The sequence below is a fragment of the Camponotus vicinus genome, unplaced genomic scaffold, assembly GCF_025532165.1.
Source record: "Camponotus vicinus isolate PSW18456_S1 unplaced genomic scaffold, iyCamVici1.0 SCAF_5, whole genome shotgun sequence".
Lineage (NCBI taxonomy): Eukaryota > Metazoa > Arthropoda > Insecta > Hymenoptera > Formicidae > Camponotus > Camponotus vicinus.
In genome coordinates, this window is record NW_028141977.1 from 2,843,875 (window position 1) to 2,868,007 (window position 24,133).

At 26.5% G+C, this 24,133-nt stretch overlaps 1 protein-coding gene across 1 annotated transcript; it reads left to right on the plus strand.

The window, feature by feature from the left end:
- The first annotated feature begins 2,267 nt into the window (after positions 1-2,267).
- On the plus strand, positions 2,268-22,503 carry LOC145971917 (aminopeptidase N-like). The gene is made up of 13 exons (XM_083100013.1): positions 2,268-2,402; positions 2,525-2,990; positions 4,228-4,659; positions 5,215-5,395; positions 6,362-6,497; positions 7,149-7,230; positions 7,831-8,216; positions 13,122-13,402; positions 15,238-15,419; positions 15,804-16,142; positions 16,227-16,296; positions 16,398-16,496; positions 22,431-22,503. Exons 2-13 carry the CDS (start codon positions 2,551-2,553, stop codon positions 22,464-22,466), a joined length of 2,664 nt encoding a protein of 887 aa, XP_082956139.1. The 5' UTR covers positions 2,268-2,402; positions 2,525-2,550; the 3' UTR covers positions 22,467-22,503.
- Positions 22,504-24,133: the final 1,630 nt, after the last annotated feature.

The following is a 24,133-nucleotide window of genomic DNA, read 5'->3' on the forward strand; positions in this document are numbered from 1 at the left end:
GCTCTGCTTAGCATTTCTTTAATTCTCGGTTCATAGATCACGAAATAAATGATATTTGCTTTATCCTAAATATGTTATTAATCGTAAACAAAATAAAATGCGATAAATATTCATTTACTATAATTAATAACTACAGAAAACTATATATATAAATCTGATAAACTTATTATTATTATAATTTAAAAATGAATCGCAAATCTTTTCAAATAGTACACAAGAATATGTGCTAGTAAAATAAATTCCCCAGATTAACAGTGTATTAAGATTTATCGATATTTATTTAGTCATTTTTTTAATTCAAAAACATGTTGACAGTCAGAGTGAAGTTTCATATCTTGAGAATCACACAGTTGAATAACGTTATTTTAGTTCAAGTCCAAATAAGATTATATTTATGTAAGAAAATATAGAACAATTGCGAAACCATGTAAATCAACAAAATTGATTCGCAATTCAAAATATTAAAATAATTAATTTGATACTAAATTTTCGTTTAAAATCAATCTTTTTGAAATTGATATTTCAATAATGTCAGTGCAATAAACAAAGAAAAAATTTTATTTTTTTTTGAAGAAAAAAAATTGTTTATTTAAAAAATGTCACAAACATTCTCTAACATTGCGCTGAAAGAGAGAGAGAGAGGGATTTAATAGATAAAAGTTTTTTCAGAGCCGCATATTCCATTGTTTAGACATTTATCATCAAAGCGTGAATTATTTTTATTAAATGAATCCGCCCATTGTTGCCTTTTCTCATTCTAAGCGCAGCGAACTCAATCATTTAAATAATGATTATAAATAGATCGCAAGAGAACATTTTGCATTGGATGTCATTGTAAATTATGCTTAAAATAAAAGAAAAAATAATGTTTACGACATATTATATATATTACTTATCTGTTACATACATTTTCGATATTTTATATAAAATACTTTTGAATTTTCCAGTATTTGATAAAATAAACCCAAAAAACGTCAATTTTTGACGATTTTTTATGGTTTTTACCATAAAAATGAAAGTTGCGCCAATTTTCACTATCATATTAGTAATCAGCACGTCAAAATACGTAAGTATACGTAATTTCAAAAAATTCGAAGGTATGGGCTTTTCGGAAGTACACGCCTTATATAACACTGTATAAAATTATAAATGTAATACATCAAAATATACGTATATCTCCATATTCGATTTTTAATACATTGCCAATTATTGCTTCTAATTGTTTCCTCCTAAACAAAGTTCAAACAAATATGAATATGAAAATCGATTTCCAAACATTCACATGCATCGCTTTTACAATAAATTTTTAAAATAAAGATTATGCATGTATAAAAATTGCCTACAATCCACTATCCCAATGTAAAAATTACAAATTGAACTGTGTCATTAGATAGGCTAATCCCTAGATTCAAATCGAATTAAGCATGTCCGAAAATAATATTCTATTTTTTTCTATATCTTTTTTTCTCTTAATTCACAATAAAATATTTACGCGAGTTTCAATTTTTAAAAGACTGGTCATTGATATTTCTGTTTTATTTCTGTAATATGTATTTTTATAATATTTCTCCTGACTCGCATGTGTGTGTGGTGCGCGCGTGCGTGCGTGCGTTCGTGTCTAAAGATCTTTTTAGTTTAACTGGCTGCATTAGTTCAAAGTTTCTTTTTCCTTCCAATGTGGTGAAAAAAGATAAATTCTTAACTAGTGCGATCAGTTCAGCTAAAAAGAACAGAGCTGTTAGTTGTTGTCCAAGCGATTGTAGTTAAAAAAAATTGTTAAAAAATGAAAATAAAATTGTAATATACTAAATTTAGCTTTAAAAGGACGTCTAATTCACGTCTTTTTCATAACGTCATAATTTCGTCCATAATAGAACGTCAAATAAACGTTATATAAAAGACATGACGTATTGGACGAAATATGACCTTAAATTGACGTCAATAAGACTATGTGTGCTACCTGGGATATGTATTACAGAAATGTATCTATATGCACACAGGAACACACACAATTGGCAAAGAAACAATTCTTAAAATCTTATTTAAAAAAAGAAATTAACTTTGATTTGCTCGCCCGAAATAAAAATTTCTTAAATTTTATATTTCAAATTTTGTATATATATATGTGAATATATATGTGTGATTTTATATGTATAACGATTAAGGTGTCTATTAACGATCTCAGAAATTGTGTGTTTATATGACATACGTATTTATTATAAGGTCGTGTATCAAGTGTTGTTAGTCCTAGGAGGTTTCTCGAAACAGTAAGAGCTCATAACTGTGTCCCTACATTACTTCTCCACGTTACACAGAGTGGATAAAACACCGATTTATTGAAGTTAATATTATTATAAGGGAACATACATTTATATAATTTGTGATATATCTTCATATAGAGAGTAAGTCATTAAAAATTCAGTACTTCTATATATTTATTTTAATTTCTTTTTCCGTTAAACTATAATAAAGACAACGATTAATTTATCCGTTTATTCTTTCTAACAGAATAATATTTTTATAGATATCTAAGATAAAAAGTATAATATCATGTTCCTGAAACTAATATTAAGTAGCGGTTTAGCAATCATCGCCGTAGGAATTTTTATCGATGATGATATGATTGACTTCTTCCCTCAATCACACATAGTACCAAAATATTATAACATCATGCTTACATCATACATTGAAAATCATACTTTTTTCGGTACATGTAGTATCAATATTGAGATTTCTAAACCAACGCGACGCATTAACTTGTATTCGAAGGTAACAAATATAACTGAGGTAATAGTGTTGAACGATCCACCTAAGATAGTTGACGAAGCAGATTATAAATCAATAGATAAATCTATATATGAAAATACGATTGTTGAGTATCTTTTTAACGATGAGCTACCATCAGGAAATTACACCTTGAAATTAACATTTGTCAATATCATAACTAATATTACAAACTTAAGAATCTTTCACGACAGAAATGAACAATGGTAAGTAACTGTTAAAATATTAAATATATAGCAATTTCAACGCGTTTGTTAAAGATCTAGTCAAATCTTGGTATGTTGCATTCTGCTGATCAAAAAATTTTCTAAAAAGACATTTGTATAGATACCTATTTGAAAAATTTTCGTTTAAAATTATACGTTTTTAAGATATTAGTAACGAGTTTTGTAAATTTTGCTATTTATTATTACCATTATTATTACAATTATTGCAATAAATTGCAAAAAAATTAATTTAATTAAAATAAGTAAAATAATTTTTTTCAATAATATGCCCTACAATCTCGTCGTTAACAATTCGGCAAACTCAAATATTCCAACCGTATTTCGAAATATTTTCAAGCTCTGAATAATATGATTAAGAAGGAGTTATGTATCACAAGAACAATAACAAGAATTTTTTTGTGTTTACGTTCTTATAAAAATTGTTTATTTCAAATTTGAAATGTTAACATTCAACTCTTTCTTCTATCTCTTTTCGTCTCTCTTCTTATACTGTTTATTTTCATAATATTATACTTTAGGAAATTCATTACTAATATTTTAAGAAACCTATAATTCGAAATTTAAAAGCAACACACTGTTTTTGTTATAATATTCGTTAATAATTAAAAATATATATTTGTACTTCATCTAATAAATCATCACTAAAATATATAATTTCTTTAACGTACATAAAATTATGCATAGTTGAATAGTTGGATTATTAAATGAATTAAAATTAAGTTCCTATTATAGTATTCTTTTAACATTGAAATTTTTTCAGTTTTATGGAATATAAGCACATTATATTTTTGATATTAAAATATTAATTGTTCATTTCGTATCTTCTACAATAAACATTTTGTACTCACGTTATGTCAAAATATTACAAAAATATCTTATTTACTGTATAATATTATACAAGTAGCAAAGAAGTAAAAAGTATTGTATAAACAAATATTATATATACTGAGAAAAAAATAATATTGAATCAACATCAGTGTAATTAGAATTTATTTTATTAATTCAATACATGGCGTATTCATTTAATTAATAATATTATTGAAATAATAAACTAAATTCCAATTACACTGATGTTATTGATTTAACATTATTTTTTTTCACTGTATATATATATTTTCTTTTTCCTTACAATTCGTACCTTCTGTTTGTTTCAATTTTTATTTCTATATAATTGGCAAAAATTTATTAGCCTTTAATTTACTTCGATATATAATAGGTTGGCGATGTATTTTGATGCAATTGGAACCTCAAACCTGTTTCCACATTTTCTCGAAACTTCAACAGTCCCTTTTAAGATATCTATCGCCAGAAAATTATCGCGCCATGCAGTTTTATCAAATAGGCCGATACAAAAAGTGGAAATAAGTGATAAAAACATGATGATCATACATTTTGAAACTACGCTTAATATGCCTAAATATCTTCTATTTCTGAATAATATATTCTTCCAGTCTGATATAAATGAAAGTGTCAAGGTTAATACGGGGTGTAGAACGTACTGCGAACTTGTACATGAAGTTGCTAAAAATATCACGCCGTATTTGTTTAATAAATTGAAACGCCTGAATAAAACTTGGGCAATAAATCATGTTGTAATTATGGATTTTCAAGACGAAGATATTATAAATGAGAATCTCGTCGTTTATAGGTAACTATATAATAAAAAGAATAAAATATAAAAAAATTAATATATTTTTTAAAATTAAAAAAATGATAATAATTCTATTTAAAATATTATCTACATATTCTTTGTTCATTATTAGAATATTATTTTTAGAATATTTAGAATATTATTTAATTATTTAAATACATTTTAAAAAATATATAAAATTATAATATATAAGAGAACGAAAGAAACATATCTAAAGGTTTACTTATCTTTATTGTATACTTATATGAAAAATAATAATAATATATCATATTAATTATCATATATTATAAATTGTAAAAAAAATATAAATTAAATAAGACGTTATATTAAGGTTTCCATATTCTTTATAGACCAAATTTAATAATTTTTTTTTATACATATTGGAAGCAAGTATCGTATAGTTTCATAGTGAATATTCCTACGCGCAAATATGATAAATAAAACATTAATATATATCTAACATGTTAATTCATTCAGAATTATTTAGTTATAAATTTGCAAACACTACTTTCAACATATATAAGCATTCTATAAAGCATTTTTTATTTTTAGAGATACAGATATTATCTTTCATGAGAATTTAGATCCTATTGCGAAGAGTGTCCAAATAACCCTCTTCGTAGCAGATAAAGTAGTACAGGAATGTTTTTATTATGAAAATCCGTTTTGGTCGTCATCCTCTTGGTTAAACAAGGCTATTGTCACATTTTTGGAATATTATACCATCAATCAGGTTATTTTAAACATTCTTCAGGACAAAACCTGCTCGCTCACCACCATTTCACTCACACCATTTAACTCGCAGATAATATAATAATTAAAGAAAATATATATATATATATATATACAATATATGCAATATAATATACAATGTGGTACATACATCTTTATTCCTATCCTATATTACAAAAACTCTTTATAATTTTAGTTTTATCAGAACGCATAAATTTTTTAGAATATTACAAATTTTTTCAGAATATTATAAAGATTTTATATTTACAAAGAATATAGTTTTTTTAAATGCTAATTTTTCAAATAAATCTGCAACATACACACACAATATAAAATATTTTTATATCTTTTCTATTTGTAAAAGTCAATTACAATTATTACATTTTCAAATTATCATATAAAATAAAAGGGAAATTATATTCTATATAAATCATGTTCAGATTGTACGTATATTGTATATGAAATTATTATAAAGTTACATATATATATATATATATATATATATATATATATAAATATAGAAATTGTGTAATAAGATAATTCCGTTATATAATATATTATGAATAATGCTTTATTTTTAAAAATTTTCAACTTAAATGTTATATTGTGTATATAGTTTTGTTATTATTAATATTATTTTTTAATTATTTATTCTATATTTTAAAAGAGACTGAGAGAGGGAGAGAGAGAGAAGAGGGAAAAGAGGGATTGAGAGAGAAGGATAGAGAAAGGAGGAGGGGAGGGAAGGGGAGAGACGAGAGAGAGAGAGAGAGAGGGAGAGAGAGAGAGAGAGAGAGAGAGAGAGAGAGAGAGAAAGAGAGAGAGAGAGAGAGAGAGAGAGAGGGTGAGAGAGTATAAGATGAGGAACAATTTTATTAGATAAGCGTAGAAAATAGCAATTCTAGTGCATAACTGTGTACGAAATCTTATATTAACTAATTAAATACATTAAAATTATTTTCTGTAGGCAATCCCAGATACCCAGATGATAAATTTGTTTGTGGTGCAAATTCAACACGAATCACTTCATTTCGATACAAAATATAATACATCACTTTATAATACATCGCTAAGTTCTTTTGAAAGTCCCCGTTACATTAGAGGTATGAAAATATATTTAAGAATTGATTATGCATAAATTTTTTAATATAAATACTTAAAAAGATACGCAAAATAACTGACAAAAAATTTAATTTTATACAGGGCATTATACAGGGTGTCTGATTCTTTTTACAGTCCCGAAGTGTGGAGGTAGATTGGTATAAATTAAAAAGGAAGGTCCTTTACTGTTTTACGGTATATGCAATAATTAACAAAAAATTAATTAAAAAAGAGCGTGGCTAGAAGTGCGCGACGGCGAAGGCGGTCTCACTGTAACATAATGGCGGCGCGCGGCAAAGCGGTGATTGGGGAGGGGAGGAGCGATGAGTGTGTTGGCGCGCGGCGAAGAGGTCAGTGGGCAAGTAGACGATTCTCCGAAACATGATGGCACGCGCTTCTAGCCACGCGCATTGGCCGATCTTTTTTAATTATTATCTCGAATTTTACGTGCTGCATTTTAAAATAGTATATGATTTTCTAGTTCGATTTAACGAGATCTACTTATGTTTTTTTTTCCTAAGAGATTGCAGACACCCTGAATATATATATTTATATTTATATGATAATCTTTCTGAATATATTTAATTATATGTATAAATATAATTGTTAACTATTATCTTATTTATATTCTGTTATAAATTATGTGATTGTAGCATCCAGTGTATTGCGTATGTTACAAAACATGATTACTGAAGAGATATTTTGGGAAAGTATCCGTATATATGTACAGGGAAAGTAAGTAATATTCTGTACAACTATAATTTCCAACTATAATTTACAACTATAATTACTATAGAACACTAAACAAGATGAATGATTGATTATGGATCATAGATTTCATAGAAGCTCCAAATCTTACGGTTATTTTTATTTAAACGTACATTGTCTCTTTCATACTTTATTATCTAACGATATACAATCCTTTTTACCTTTTTACCAATGTTATTAAATATTCAAGATATTCTTTCCATTTACGCACATACTTTTAAAAATAATTTAGTTCTGCCATTTACACATGTTTTTTCAAAATTGTTAAGTTTTGCCATATATTCCTAATTAAATTATAATTTAAATAAATTAAAACATCTCAAATATTTATTAAAACTATACATTATGCTCTATTATTTTTATAATATAATTAATTAATTAGTGACCTATAATACAAAAAATGTTACTTTTGTCCCTGGTCTCCCCTATATATACATATACCATATATATATATATATATATATATATATATATATAGTAAATTTCGTTCGTTCTGTTTTAACAATCCTTATAATACTTTTCGTTTGTATTTTATATCATTAAATTTTCCACTAACTTTGAATTTAGCGATCCGTCTCCAGATTATTTTCATGAAGTTGTGAAGAACCTTATGCTCTCTAAAACAAATATGAACTGTGAAACAGCAAATGATTTGTTTGAAATTATTTCATTTACTATGAAACAGCTAATGAATTATTGGATAAATTACAAATATTGTCCTATAGTGGAAGTAATACGAGATTATGATGATCCTATATTATCGATAAAAATGCGGATAGTAAATTTTGATGCACATACATCGCTGAATGACTACTTACTCGTACCTGTAACATATACTACACAGACATATCACAATTTTACTTATACAAGTAATATATTCTTGTATCGGTATTTTGAAACGAAATTTTATTTTCAAGAGAAAGGTTGGATATTATTCAACATACAACAAACTGGTAAATATACAACAAATTTATTACACTTTACACTATTTATCGTACATATTGGAAATTTTATATTATTTTATTGATTATGTAAGCTTCTATATTATTTATTAAAAGATCTTTCACTCGTCACATATTCAAAATAATTTACTGTAAAATAATAAATATTTTGCAATATTTTTAATGATAACACAGGCCTGCGAAATTTGAGCTTCTGTCAGTTACAAAAAGCAGAGTAGATGAATCTGATAGATTTTGTGACGCTGAAAACAAATCTGGCAGCAGAATTTCACCAGCACGTCACGTTTTTGAGTAATTTGTAGTTGAATGGCCCAAAAATCGTGCGGCGGTAATCGAAAGTGGATTTGAAAGATGAAAGTGAGTATTATACGATGCCATTGAAAGAAATATTTCAAAAAATTTGGTTTCCTCACAATAAGTTTACGAAATTGGCCAAAATAGCGATTTTTGGATTATTCAACCACAAATTATTCAAAAACCTAACATGCTGAGGAAATTCTGTGGCCAGATTCGTTTTCAGCGTCACAAAATCTATCAGATTCACCTACTCTGCTTTTTGTAACTGAATCTCGCAGACCTGTGTAATTAAAATAAATACAGCTTCTTACGCAATATTGATTAACAAAGTTATTAATTTTTACAAATGTCTAGTAAATTTAATATCTTCCGTGTTAAATTTAATTGTAATGTAATTTTACAATTTCATAATATGTCTACAATGCATTTGAAATATTCAATAAAATTGTGTTTTTTATTTTGATACATTATTGGGCATGGTTATATTATTAAATATTTAACTAAAACTTTCTTTTCATTTTGCTAAATAGCTTTTTTTTAAAATGCACAATAATAATAAAATTCTTGGTAAATGTTTACTTTAGGTTACACAGCTCGAAAAATTTTTATTTTTACATATGTTGTAGAGGATACATTCCTAAGTAATACACCGTTTGAATTTTGCGGCGGTCTCTTCGTTTCTGAGATATGCACTTTTGAAGTTTCATACTTTTATGTCATCTTTTCGTTATATCCTATTTATATATTTACATTTTTGGTTTACATTTGTTTATCACGGTTTCATATTATATTTTACTTATATGTTTATATTGTTTTGTTTATGTTTGCTATCTCTAATTAATATTCTAATATAAATATTCTAATAAAAAAAAGGTAAACAATTTAAATTTATATAGAATTTAATACAATTAAAAAATATCACAAATGTATGTGTACACATACACACACACACGCGCGCGCCCGCGCGCAGGGGGTGCAAGGGGGGCCATCGGCCTCCCCTCCCGCAACCACCCCGCTGGTAGGCAAGGTGAACCTCGCTTTACAACTTACAGCATATATCCATTGTGATTGAACTTTTCGCAATGCGTCCCCTACCGGAGGGGTGGTTGCGGAAGGGGGGGCCGAAGGCCTCCCTTGCAATCCCCGCATGTGTGTGTGTGTGTGTGTGTGTGTACACATACATTTGTGATATTTTTTAATTGTATTAAATTGTATTAAATTCTATATAAATTTAAATTTTTGAGCCCTTTTTATGCATAATTACCTATATTTCTTCTTAAGGGGATGCCGGAGTCCTGTTTTACCGATAAAATGTTATATTTCATTTTTGTCCGAAATCTTTTTATTAGTTGCACAAAATAATAAATGCTCCTCCACGATTAAAGTACATACAGAAACAAAGCAAGTACCTCCTGATTTTATATTAAAAATTAAAAAAAATTGAAAATAAAAAGGTCATAACAATATTTGCTTAATATAAAAGTTTTGCAGTTTGTATGCATAAAATAAGATAGGTTCCCGCTAGAGATTGTATGAAGGAATATAAACGAACTTTTAGAAATGAGTTTACAAGCCTAATGAAAAAGATTTCGGTTTATTTACCGAATTTACCATTAGGCTTCTGAATTCATTTCTAAAAGTTAGTTTATATTCCTTCATACAATCTCTTGCGGGAACCTATTTTATTTTGTACATACAAAGCAAATATTGTTACGATTTGACCCCAGAAGCCGATAAAAAACTGTAATTTTTTAATTTTTTCTTAATTTTTAATATAAAACCAGGAGGTTTCCGCTTTGTTTCTGTATGTACTTTAATCGTGGAGGAGCATTTATTATTCTGTACAATTAATAAAATGATTACGGACAAAAATGAAATATGACATTTTATCGGTAAAACAGGACTCCGGCATCCCCTTAAACATACATGAAGTGATGAAATTATATTCTATTCATGAAATTTTTTTTTAATAACTATTTAATAAATAACAAACGGCTAAAACTTTTTAAAAGTTATTCAGAAAGATGACCTCGGTAAATGTAAACAGAAAAATATAAACATATTTAGAATGTAATGAAAAGATGATACAAGTAAGTATAAAATTTCAAAATCGCATATCTTAGGAACGAAGAGAGACCGCCGCAAAATTCAAACGGTGTATTACTTTGGAATGTATCCTGCATATGTGAAAATAAAAATTTTTCGAGCTGGGTAACATAAAGTAAACATTTACCAAATTCTTTAAAATTAGAAATAATTAATATATGTACATTCATATATATTCATATATGTAAGAATAAGAATTTATTTTATTTGATTAATAAATTTATTATTTGATAATTTAATCGACTTATCTAACATGTTAATTTTTGCAGATAAATTTTGTTATTTTAATCATACATGCATTTTATTATTATAATAAATTATATTTTGTATTATTAAATTAAATAGCATTGTCTGTGTGCACATGTGCGTATTGTGTAATTTTTCAATGGTTACGAATATATTTTACTAAATTATATATGATATCAAACTACATGATTTTACCTAGTGAGCAATAAGTTACCAAAAAGAGTTCTTAAAGTATTCAGGTTTAAGAAATAAACATCCGACAATGCTATCTGGAAGATAACATAATGATGTCAATAAGTTCTCTAATGCGTTGATTTTAGAGGAAGAAAAGACATCACATAAATGACATCTAAAAGAATATTATAATCTGATTTCTTATAAATCGAAAATAAAATAAAAATAAAAAAGAAGCAAAAATAGAAAAGAAAGGAGAAAAGTGCACACTAAGATTAGTATAAAATAATTTATTAAAAGTTGTTTTATACAGCGTGTCCCATTTAACTTGAGACATCGAAATATCTCGTAAAGTCTAAAAGATACGAAAAAATGTTTCAAACAAAAGTTGTAGAATTTCGAGGAGGACATCTGATGATGACTTTGATTTTGACCTAGATGTCGAATTTAGTGGTCATTTAAAGTTCAACTTAATTTTTTTAAATGGAACTTCCTATATTTTATTACATATTCTTGTAACTCATCTCAAGAGCTTTCCAAAACACTATAATTAAATTAGTTTCCATTAAGTACTTTCCGAGTTATGAGGCTTGAAGTCATTTCTTAATTTTACATAAACTGTAAAATATCTTGTAAAATATTCATTTTTCGATTATCTTACCTTAATACTTTTATGTACAAAATAATGAGAGGAATCAATAAGCCTAAAGAAAACACATAGTTGTTTCGAAGAAAAAATATGTAATTTGCAATTAACAATTACATATTTTTTCTTAAAAATAACTATGTGTTTTCTTTACACCAATTGATTCTTCTCATTATTTTGTACATAAAAGTATTAAGATAAAATAATCGAAAAATGAATATTTTACAAGATATTTTACGGTTTATGTAAAATTAAGAAATGATTTCAAGCCTCATAACTCGGAAACTACTTAATGAAAACTGACTTAATTATAGTGTTTTGGAAAGTTCTTGAGATAAGCTACAAGAATATGTAATAAAAAATAGGCAGTTCCATTTAAAAAAATTAAGTTGACCTTCAAATGACCACTATATTCGACCTAGGTCAAATTCAAAGTCACCATCAGATGTCACTCTCGAAATCCTATAACTTTTGTTTGAAACATTTTTTCGTATCTTTTAGACTTTACGAGATATTTCGATGTCTCAAGTTAAATGGGACACCCTGTATATTATAAAAATTATAAACAAGAAGTAACCTTAACTCATATGCTACAGCATGCGGGAGATCGGATATTCGTTTATAATATATAATATATTTTTATAATGTATAAAACAACTTTTAATAAATTATTTTATGCTTATCCTAATGTGCTCTTCTTTCCTTCCTTTTATTTTTACTTCTTTTCTATTTTTATTTTTTGTATTTTCCTCTTTATTTTTCTTTCAAGATAATCCGCCAAATTAATATATAATAACCTAAATTATGTTCTAAAAAACTCTTTATTATGTATACTTATGGATGTCTTTAGAGTTTCTAGTAAGCGAACTCTAAAGACATCCATAAGTAGATATCATAAAGAGCTTTTTTGAAAGACATCTTACAAAAAGATGACTTATTGATGTCATTTTCAAAAAAAATTAATGAAGTCTTCGAAAAGTCCTCTTAAAGACTTCTTCCTCTCAATAATGTTTACTGGGTAAACTATGTTTATAACTCACCATAAGACAAAATATAATGAATGATTATAAAAAGGCTTTTTTTATTATAGTTCTAAATTATATTTTCATGTATATATAGATAATACCATATAAGATTCTATTATATAATGCAATTTGATCATTATTTGCGTAATTAAAAAAGTGATATTTATATAAAATTTTTTGTATAATTATTATACTTACTCAATTTTAGTGCAAAAAAATTTCATATATATAATATTTTGCAATCTGATTTTTTATTTATTTATAATTTTTAATATATTTTTATCTGTGTTAATGTGTGTGTATGTGTATGTGTCTGTAAAATATAAAAATATAAACAGATACTTATATTGATAAATCCGTTTGAAAAAATTATGGTCGATATAATTTATTTGTTTTCGGTAGGATATTATCGAGTCAATTACGATATTGAGAACTGGCGAAGAATTGTGAGTTATCTAGATTCTGAAAATTACACGAAAATACATGTTCTTAATCGTGCACAAATTATCGATGACGCTTTTCACTTAATGATAACATACCAACTTAATTCCACTGTATTCTGGAATATTACGAAATATCTAAAACGAGAAACAGACTACATACCATGGCATCCTACATTCAAAGCCTTGGAATATCTGTCTAATGTCTTTCTATTTCGGGAAGCAAGATTTTTTAATATCAAGGTAAATATTACAAATAGTAACGTCAACAATGATGTTAAATATATTAAAACTCTTTAAACATATTTCTTATTATATATATTATCATTTTTAATAACAGCACAATATATGGCGATTCTTCCGAAAACGTTCATGCTCCGATTTGAGTCAAATTTTGTAAATAGGTTCCTTTTAGGTACAAAAGAAGTATACGAAAAGGATTTTTGGCGACTCGATAATTAAGGCACTTTTTAAGCCCTTTTTCGTAAAAGTGAATATTACCTTTGGACAGCTTGTTCGAAACGGTAAATATCTAGAAAGACGGCAACCTCACCAATGACCTTGGCCTTGATATATGTGATCAAGATCATGACCCTGAATAACCTTCAATAAGTTTTAATTGGTGGTGCAAACCTATGTAAAACCTTACTTAATAATAATCTTAATTATAATTACTTAATAATAACCTATATGAAACTGTACAATAATAGACCTCGTTTCGCGCTGACTCAGCGGTGATATGGATCTCGCTTCGCGTGGAAGGTAAAAGGGGACCCTGCTCGTATGACTTTGACCTTGACTTATGTTGTCAAGGTCATCCTCCTGGGTAACATTCCAAAAGTTTTGGCCGTCGATCATTGTTTATTAAAAAGTTATATACAAAAAAATTTTTAATTATTTTACAAATGTATGTTTACACACACACGCGCGCGCGCGCGCGAGGGGTGCAAGGGGGGGCCTTCGACCCCCCCTTCCGCAACCACTCTGCCGGTAGGGGCCGCATTGCGAAGAGTTCAATCACAATGTATATATGCTGTAAGTTGTAAAGCGAAGTCCATCTTGTCTACCAGCGGTGTGGTTGCGGGAGGGGGGGTCGAAGGTGATGTGGTGTAGACCTCGCTTCGCGTAATGTAAACAATATAATACAATATATATGTAGTAACCAAAATAATCAAGAATATGACCGTGACAATATATAGCAAAGTCATTTCGAACAAGCTGTCTAAAGGTAATATTCACTTTTACGAAAAAGGACTTAAGAAGTGCCCTAATTTTCGAGTCGCCAAAAATCCTTCTCGTATACTTCTTTTGTACCTCAAAAGAATCTATTTACAAAATTTGACACAAATCGGAGCATGATCGTTTTTGGAAGAACAGCCCAATGTATTAATCACAGTTTAAATATGATTAATTTTGATATAGAAAATTAGTAAAAATATATTAATCTATGTACAATACACAAGCAGTTAAAAAGTTATTAAATTACGTTACATAGTATCTACATGTATGACATATATATGTAGGCACTTTTGTATGTTTATATGTGATATGGATATGTGTGTATGAAGCACTCTCTAAAAGTGAATCAGTGTATTATCACTGATTTAGAATGCTGCACTTATAACTGCTTGTAATCAGTGACTATTTACAGTTTAACACTGAAAAGCAGTTATAAGTACATCACTGTAAATCAGTGATAATACACTGATTCACTTTTAGAGAGCATGTGTGTATATGCACGTAAGAAGAATGCAAATCTGTGTGTAAATATGTATAAATGTGGTTATACATATAATAGATATTGTTAGAAAAAAATTGAGATATTTACGGAGATAGAGAATACAAATTACATAATGTTATGCAAAATATCGTTGCACAAGATATCTTTCTACGTAGCAAAATATGAAAGCCATGAATCGAAAATTTTCAAATTTATATGTAAAATAAAAATATATATACATATATATGTATGTATATATATATATATATATATATATATATATATATTTATATATTTATATTTATATGTAAATATATATATACATGTATATATATTTATTATATACATACATGTTTAGACTAAAATACGACGCTTATTACACAAAAAGCTTGAAGAATTTGGATACAACGAAGTTCCTTCGAACCAGTCTAGTTTAAGACTGGAGGCTGCAAAATGGGCATGTTCTCTTGATGATCGCACGTGCATAGCAAGAGCCGGTCATAATTTAGAACAACATCTCGCAGATTCCAAGAAAAACAAGTAATTTTTCTTGTATATTCGGTTACTTTAATTTGTTTTGTAGATATATACAGTACCAGGCAAAAATATATCACCTTTATGTTTTTTGACAATAACAACTCAAAGTGAATAACTTAATTCGTGTATATATTTCTGTCTAGTCACACATGTTTTAATAGGGTATATAGATTGCTTAACAATAGGCTTATTATTAAATAATACACACAGCAACTTAAGAAAAATTAATTAAATATGTACACTTTGAATTAAGTTATCCTCAAAAAAAGGTGATATAATTTTGACCGATACTGTATATTCAATGTTTAATAAATTATTTGATTAAAATAGAAGATTAATATGTGCAAAACTTTTATAACACAATTTATTTTTTGTTGAATCTCGTAGACTCTTGCCATGGTGGAAAGAATGGACATACTGTCAAGGTTTAAAAGTATTGTTCCATTCTCTTAGCAATGAAGATTCTCCTTGGTGGGGAGTATATTATCTGGGAAAAGAAAAATTTAAAACTAAATTTTTGAAATTTCTGGCTTGCCCTGAGAATTCAGAATTTATCAAAGACTATTTAAATCTAATAAAAAATGATAGTACAACATCGATTATGTTTTTAAAAGATTTTTCCGATCAAGATTATATTAATTATTTTCTTCTTACTATCGCGAAGCATGCGAGGAATCCTGTAGTACTCGACTTTACATTACAAAATCTTGAGAATATAAAACCCAAGTAATACAGTTTTCTCCATAAATATATACCTATCATTGAACAGTTTATGCGTGTATTAATAAATTTATTGTTTTACTGTTCTAGACAAATTAGCGAGTATGTAGCATTTACTGTTATTATTAATCATGTGTCTTTCAAGGAACAACTCAAAAAGGTAAAAATTGCATGCGTTTGTATACATATATGTAAAATAAATAATTATAATGCGACATAAATTCATTTATTGTTGTTGAATATCAAATTAATCTATTTTAGATAAACGACTTCCTGACAGATAAACTTACTAATGCAATGGAAGTTGAATTAAATGAATATAAAAAAATTTTTTTTCATTTGACAGGAAGAAATATGAAAGTAAATACATATTTTATATATATTATTATATCAATATTATATATATATATATATATATATATATATATATATATATATATATATAATATAATTATATATTCACTTTTAATTATTAATCATTGATTTTATTATATTTTTCATATAGAATATATTAGTAGTGCAGTCTCAGAGTACCTCAGAGATAAGCAAAAATTAATGTCACATTATTCTTCTTATAAAATAAGCATATTTTTATTACTAATTTCCGAAAATAAAGTCTTTTTCGAATATTGTAATTTTTAGTGGATGAGAAAATGAGAGCGAGCAAGCAAAAGCAAAAGAGAAAGACAACTTTTTTATTTAGAAATTTTAGTGATCTCAATAAAAACCGATATATAAGTTTTAAAGATAGAATTTATAAGCTTTTAAATGTTTAAATAACTCTTAGTTGAATAAACTTAAATATTTTTCTATATGATCGTGAGGGTTATCACGTAATACGATTAGCATATTTTAATATTATACGAGCCATTTGTACATATATTAAACTAAAAATTTAATGACGATGGATAAGTTAACACGAATTAATGCACTAGCCTAATAGATATAACAATTATTATAGTACAATGAATTTTTTTTTGTGGTAACTGTAACTCATGCATATTTCTAACTTTACTTTTAAAATCACTAATTTCTGTGTATTTTTATTTGTCAGATTATTTACAAAATATTAATTATAAACATTCCCTGCAGACAAAAGAATTATTAAGTAAAGGTATAGTAATAAACACTATGCACATAATATAACAAAACATATAGTATAATTGAACAATGATTTTATTCTGGATTCAACGACTTCGCTTCGATATTTTTTTCGCCTAAAGAGGGATCAGGGATGATTTATTTTAAAAATCTTGAAAATTTATTTAGTTATTTGATATGGCGTCGAGAAAAAAATGTATTCTCTACGACTTAATTTGGAGGAAAAATTAATTTTCTCTGAAACTGAGGCACTCTTATCCGCATCTGGCTGCCTTATTAATTCAAAAAATTTAAATTTATTTTTCACAATTAAAACTTTACTGATTTCTTAAAATTCATGTCACTTTATTTGATTGCTGTGATACAAATTTTGTATGAAGATGCGATACTTGTATAGAAGTCGACATTATATAATTGATTTCAAATGTTTACAAACTTATAAACCGGTTTTTTCAAAGCATCTAAAATTTTGACTCTGAGAGAAAAAAATAGTCGTAATTATCATAATATATAATTATTTTTTATGCCAATTATATTTAAGATTATTAATACTCTAAATAAGTAAATAAGTTGTTATTACCCCAATTTTATATGTATGTCACACACACACACACACACACACACACACACACACACACACACACACACACACACACACACACACACACATATATACAGGATGTTTCCGATTATTTGCGATATACTTAAAGGGGTGATAGATTTCGATAAATGGAACAATTTTTGTTAAGCAAACCGGCGATGTCTCCTCAAGACGCCAGGCTGATGAACATTTACGGTTACGTATTTCTTGCCCCTGATACAATGTCCCTAACCCCTAATACCCGAAATGAACTCATTGACAGGATTATAAACGCATGCGATACAATTTGCAATAATATCTTAGAATTTTTCAGAGGGTATGTCAGTCAATGAACCGTAGATGCAATGATTGTATTGAGGTTGCAGATCGCCATTTTGAACATTTATTGTAATAAAATAAAATAAAATTTGAAAAACGTATGATTTTTTAAATTTTAATCTAATCATATAGAAATCAAACAGCATTCATCGCAGCCTGGCTCCTTAAGGAGGTATCACGGCCAGACACGGGTTGTCTTAACAAAAATTGTTCCATTTATCGACATTTATCACCCCTTTTTAAGTTTGTCGTAAATGTCCGAAAACATCTTGTATATATATATATATGTATATATATATATATATATATATATATATATATATATATATTGTATATACAATATATGTACATATGTGTATGTACACATATACATATACATATAGCAGTAATAAAAGTAGCAACTTCGATTATATTATTATTTTATTATATAATTATAGGTAACTGTCTTTCTCAATAAAGAATCTCATCTTGTTTACACTTTTGAATTTATTCAAAGAAACGTCCTGATAAAAGTGTAAAGAGAATTACTAAAATTTCGCAAATGATCGCATATGCATATGTTTTCGATAAATATGATGATATAATTTTTGCTTATCGATATATTTCTTTTATATGTATGTGTGCGTGTGTGTGTGATAAAATAGTGTTTTCTTTTAATTATACTAAAAATTTAAAATTAAATCGTATCAAATTATAATACGAGAAATAATATTTCTTGATAATTGATTATTTGCTATTTACTAATTGTTAATATCGATATAATCTGTTTTAGATGAACGAATTGTATAAAATTAGAGAAAAGTTCAACAATATGAAGGAACATATTTTGATTATTCAGAGCAAATTACAAATACGCTTCTTTGAAATCGAAAGTCAAATTAATTACTTTCAGAGTTTTGTAGTAACCGATTAATAAATGTAACAATTATAACGTTGATACATATCTATCTATCTTACAAATAGTTTTTTAGATTTATATTTATTCATTTATTATTTATGCTTAGCTGCATTAAAAATATTCGATGCATTTGTGTGCTTTTACGTGTATATTAAGATATATATAATTTATGGCTTACAATTCACCGATGTTACATTTCTTTATAAGCATGTAATGCAAAGTAATGCAAAGAGAGTTGATTAAGTTTATAATTATAATATATGAATAAATTAAATTAAATTATATTATATATTAATAATTATAAATATATTAAATAAGAAAGTATGTATTTGCTTTTTGCATTATTATATTATTATGCACTAAAAAATGTATTATTTATTTTATATTGTATTTTAATTAATTATTTATTTTTTTCTATATTTGTAACTTTATATTTGTAACTTTTCTCTTAACATCTATTAATTTTATTATCTTGAATCAAATTTTTAATATACATATAAAGATTAGTAATACATATTAATATTTAAATGACATTTAAATTAAAAATTTATAAAACATTTTGCAATTCTTTAATATTTACATATATATAATATTATATATATATAATATTATAATATAATATACTATAATATATAATAACATAATATAATATATAAATATATATATTAAAGAATTGCAAAATGTTTTATAAATTTTTAATATATATAAAGCATATGTATATATATATATATATATATATATATATATATATATATATATAATAAATCGTTATTATATTTAATATGTATTTATATGTATTTATATGTATTTATATTTAATATGTATTTATTTTATATTTAATATGTTATTCATATATGTTATATTAAATATCACTAATATCACTTGTTTGAGACTCGTGATTTTTGTAAACTTTGTATAATCATTGATTCATAATAAATACATGGCACAATTTTCTTATACTATCTACATGTATATTTCTGTTATATACTTCTTTTTATATTTATATATATTTAAAATGTAACATATACAGGGTGGACCATTTAAGTTGATAATGCGAAATATCTCAAAAACGAAGCGTTGAAGAAAGAAATGTTTTAAATAAAAGTTAATTGACTTTAAGGGGGAAAGTAAATTGCATGACTTATGTTTTATTTGGAGGACGTTTTCAAAATCATTTGAAGGTCAATCTAATTTTTTTAAATAAAAACCTACATTTTTTATTTTGTACTCTTATTCCTCGTAAAAAATAAACAACTTTTGTAGGAACCATTTTTCAATTTAGCACATACTGTAAATTTCACAGATATTTGAAAAGTGAAAATTACGTACTGCTAGAGATGTTTTAAATTACAATTACAATGGTCGTTGGATAGGACGCGAAGGTCCAGTACATTGGCCAGCTCGATCTCCTGACCTTACATCTTCAGATTTTTTCTTATGAGGTTATCTCAAAGACAAAGTTTATATCGATGTATAACGTCTCCAGAAAACATGTAGGAGTGCATACAAAATGCTTGTGCAAATATTAAAAGAGACGTACTTTTACGTACACATCAATCTTTTCTACAAAGAATTGGAAAGTGCATTGAGGTAGAAGGGCATCACTTTGAACATTAATTACAATTTAATTGAATTATGTGAATTATGTTTTTTTGTTTTGACAGATAATACAAATGTACAGTAAATGATTATAAAATAGTACTGTACAGTAAGGTATAACTTTTTTTCATCAATTTTCAATTTTTAAATATCTGTGAAACTTACAGTATGTGCTAAATTAAAAAATGGTTCCTACAAAAGTTGTTCATTTTTTTACGAGGAATAAGAATACGAAATAAAAAATGTAGGTTTTCATTTAAAAAATTTAGATTGACCTTCAAATGATCTTGAAAACGTCCTCCAAATAAAACATAAGTCATGCAATTTACTTTCCCCCTTAAAGTCAATTAACTTTTATTTAAAACATTTCTTTCTCCAACGCTTCGTTTTTGAGATATTTCGCATTATCTACTTAAATGGTCCACCCTGTATACACTTGCCGCATGCGCGATTTATTTACACACATACGCACGTATACAAATTAATTTGCGAGTACTATATAAGCAATTAGCTATATTTCTGAATAAAAACTAAATTATATAATTATGAACAATTTTTTCTGTAATTTATAACAATATAGAAATTATCAAATTTAATTCATTTGATATCATATAAAAATCGCTACTTTTTATTAGATTGATATATATATATATAAATATAAATATATATATATATATATATATATATATATATATATATATATATATATATACAGGGTGAGCCATTTTAATTAACGCACGCAATTATTTCGGAAACAAAGCATTTTAAAGAAAAATGTTTCAGACAAAAGTTTTATGGTTTCGAGGGGGCCATAAGATGGTATCATTGGTTTGACCTTGAAGAGTTATTTGGTCACATGAAAGTCACCTTCAATTTCTTAAATGGAACCCACTATTTGTCATTGCATATTCTTGTAGCTTATCTCGAGAGCTTTCCAAAACACTATAATTAAGTACCTTTTCGTTAAGTACTTTTTGAGTTATGAGGCTTGAAATAATTTCTTAATTTTACATAAACCGTAAAATATCTTGTAAAATATTCATTTTTCGATAATCTTACCTTAATACTTTTACGTACAAAATAATGAGAGGAATCAACTGGTGTAAAGAAAACACATAGTTGTTTTGAAGAAAAAATATAATTTGCAATTAACAATTCCATATCTTTTCTTAAAAACAACTATGTGTTTTCTTTACACCAATTGATTCCTCTCATTATTTTGTACATAAAAGTATTAAGATAAGATAATCGAAAAATGAATATTTTACAAGATATTTTACGGTTTATGTAAAATTAAGAAATTATTTCAAGCCTCATAACTCAAAAAGTACTTAACGAAAAGGTACTTAATTATAGTGTTTTGGAAAGCTCTCGAGATAAGCTACAAGAATATGCAATGACAAATAGTAGGTTCCATTTAAGAAATTGAAGGTGACCTTCATGTGACCTTTAAATAACTCTTCAAGATCAAACCAATGATACCATCTTATGGCCCCCTCGAAACCATAAAACTTTTGTCTGAAACATTTTTCTCTAAAATGTTTCGTTTCCGAAATAATTGCGTGCGTTAATTAAAATGGCTCACCCTGTATATATATATATATTCGTGAGTTGTTGATAGTTTATATGGATGTACACTGTGCGACGTTTAATTCATGGTTAATAATGTATTTTCAATATTTTCTCTATTTTATCCTCTCTCTCTCTCTCTCTCTCTCTCTCTCTCTCTCTCTCTCTCTCTTTATCTTAATCTTAATGAATTCCAATATGTTGCCAGAGATCAGGGAACTCAGTGGTTCTGACATCAGATTAATGAGTCGCCCGCTTCTCCTATGATGCATATAATAATTATACAGCAATTAAGTAAGAATAGATAATAGCAATATAATAATGAACATTATCCTTGATATGATGAATCGTTTGATTAAACTCAATTTTCTTCAGCTTGCTCTGCTTAGCATTTCTTTAATTCTCGGTTCATAGATCACGAAATAAATGATATTTGCTTTATCCTAAATATGTTATTAATCGTAAACAAAATAAAATGCGATAAATATTCATTTACTATAATTAATAACTACAGAAAACTATATATATAAATCTGATAAACTTATTATTATTATAATTTAAAAATGAATCGCAAATCTTTTCAAATAGTACACAAGAATATGTGCTAGTAAAATAAATTCCCCAGATTAACAGTGTATTAAGATTTATCGATATTTATTTAGTCATTTTTTTAATTCAAAAACATGTTGACAGTCAGAGTGAAGTTTCATATCTTGAGAATCACACAGTTGAATAACGTTATTTTAGTTCAAGTCCAAATAAGATTATATTTATGTAAGAAAATATAGAACAATTGCGAAACCATGTAAATCAACAAAATTGATTCGCAATTCAAAATATTAAAATAATTAATTTGATACTAAATTTTCGTTTAAAATCAATCTTTTTGAAATTGATATTTCAATAATGTCAGTGCAATAAACAAAGAAAAAATTTTATTTTTTTTTGAAGAAAAAAAATTGTTTATTTAAAAAATGTCACAAACATTCTCTAACATTGCGCTGAAAGAGAGAGAGAGAGGGATTTAATAGATAAAAGTTTTTTCAGAGCCGCATATTCCATTGTTTAGACATTTATCATCAAAGCGTGAATTATTTTTATTAAATGAATCCGCCCATTGTTGCCTTTTCTCATTCTAAGCGCAGCGAACTCAATCATTTAAATAATGATTATAAATAGATCGCAAGAGAACATTTTGCATTGGATGTCATTGTAAATTATGCTTAAAATAAAAGAAAAAATAATGTTTACGACATATTATATATATTACTTATCTGTTACATACATTTTCGATATTTTATATAAAATACTTTTGAATTTTCCAGTATTTGATAAAATAAACCCAAAAAACGTCAATTTTTGACGATTTTTTATGGTTTTTACCATAAAAATGAAAGTTGCGCCAATTTTCACTATCATATTAGTAATCAGCACGTCAAAATACGTAAGTATACGTAATTTCAAAAAATTCGAAGGTATGGGCTTTTCGGAAGTACACGCCTTATATAACACTGTATAAAATTATAAATGTAATACATCAAAATATACGTATATCTCCATATTCGATTTTTAATACATTGCCAATTATTGCTTCTAATTGTTTCCTCCTAAACAAAGTTCAAACAAATATGAATATGAAAATCGATTTCCAAACATTCACATGCATCGCTTTTACAATAAATTTTTAAAATAAAGATTATGCATGTATAAAAATTGCCTACAATCCACTATCCCAATGTAAAAATTACAAATTGAACTGTGTCATTAGATAGGCTAATCCCTAGATTCAAATCGAATTAAGCATGTCCGAAAATAATATTCTATTTTTTTCTATATCTTTTTTTCTCTTAATTCACAATAAAATATTTACGCGAGTTTCAATTTTTAAAAGACCGGTCATTGATATTTCTG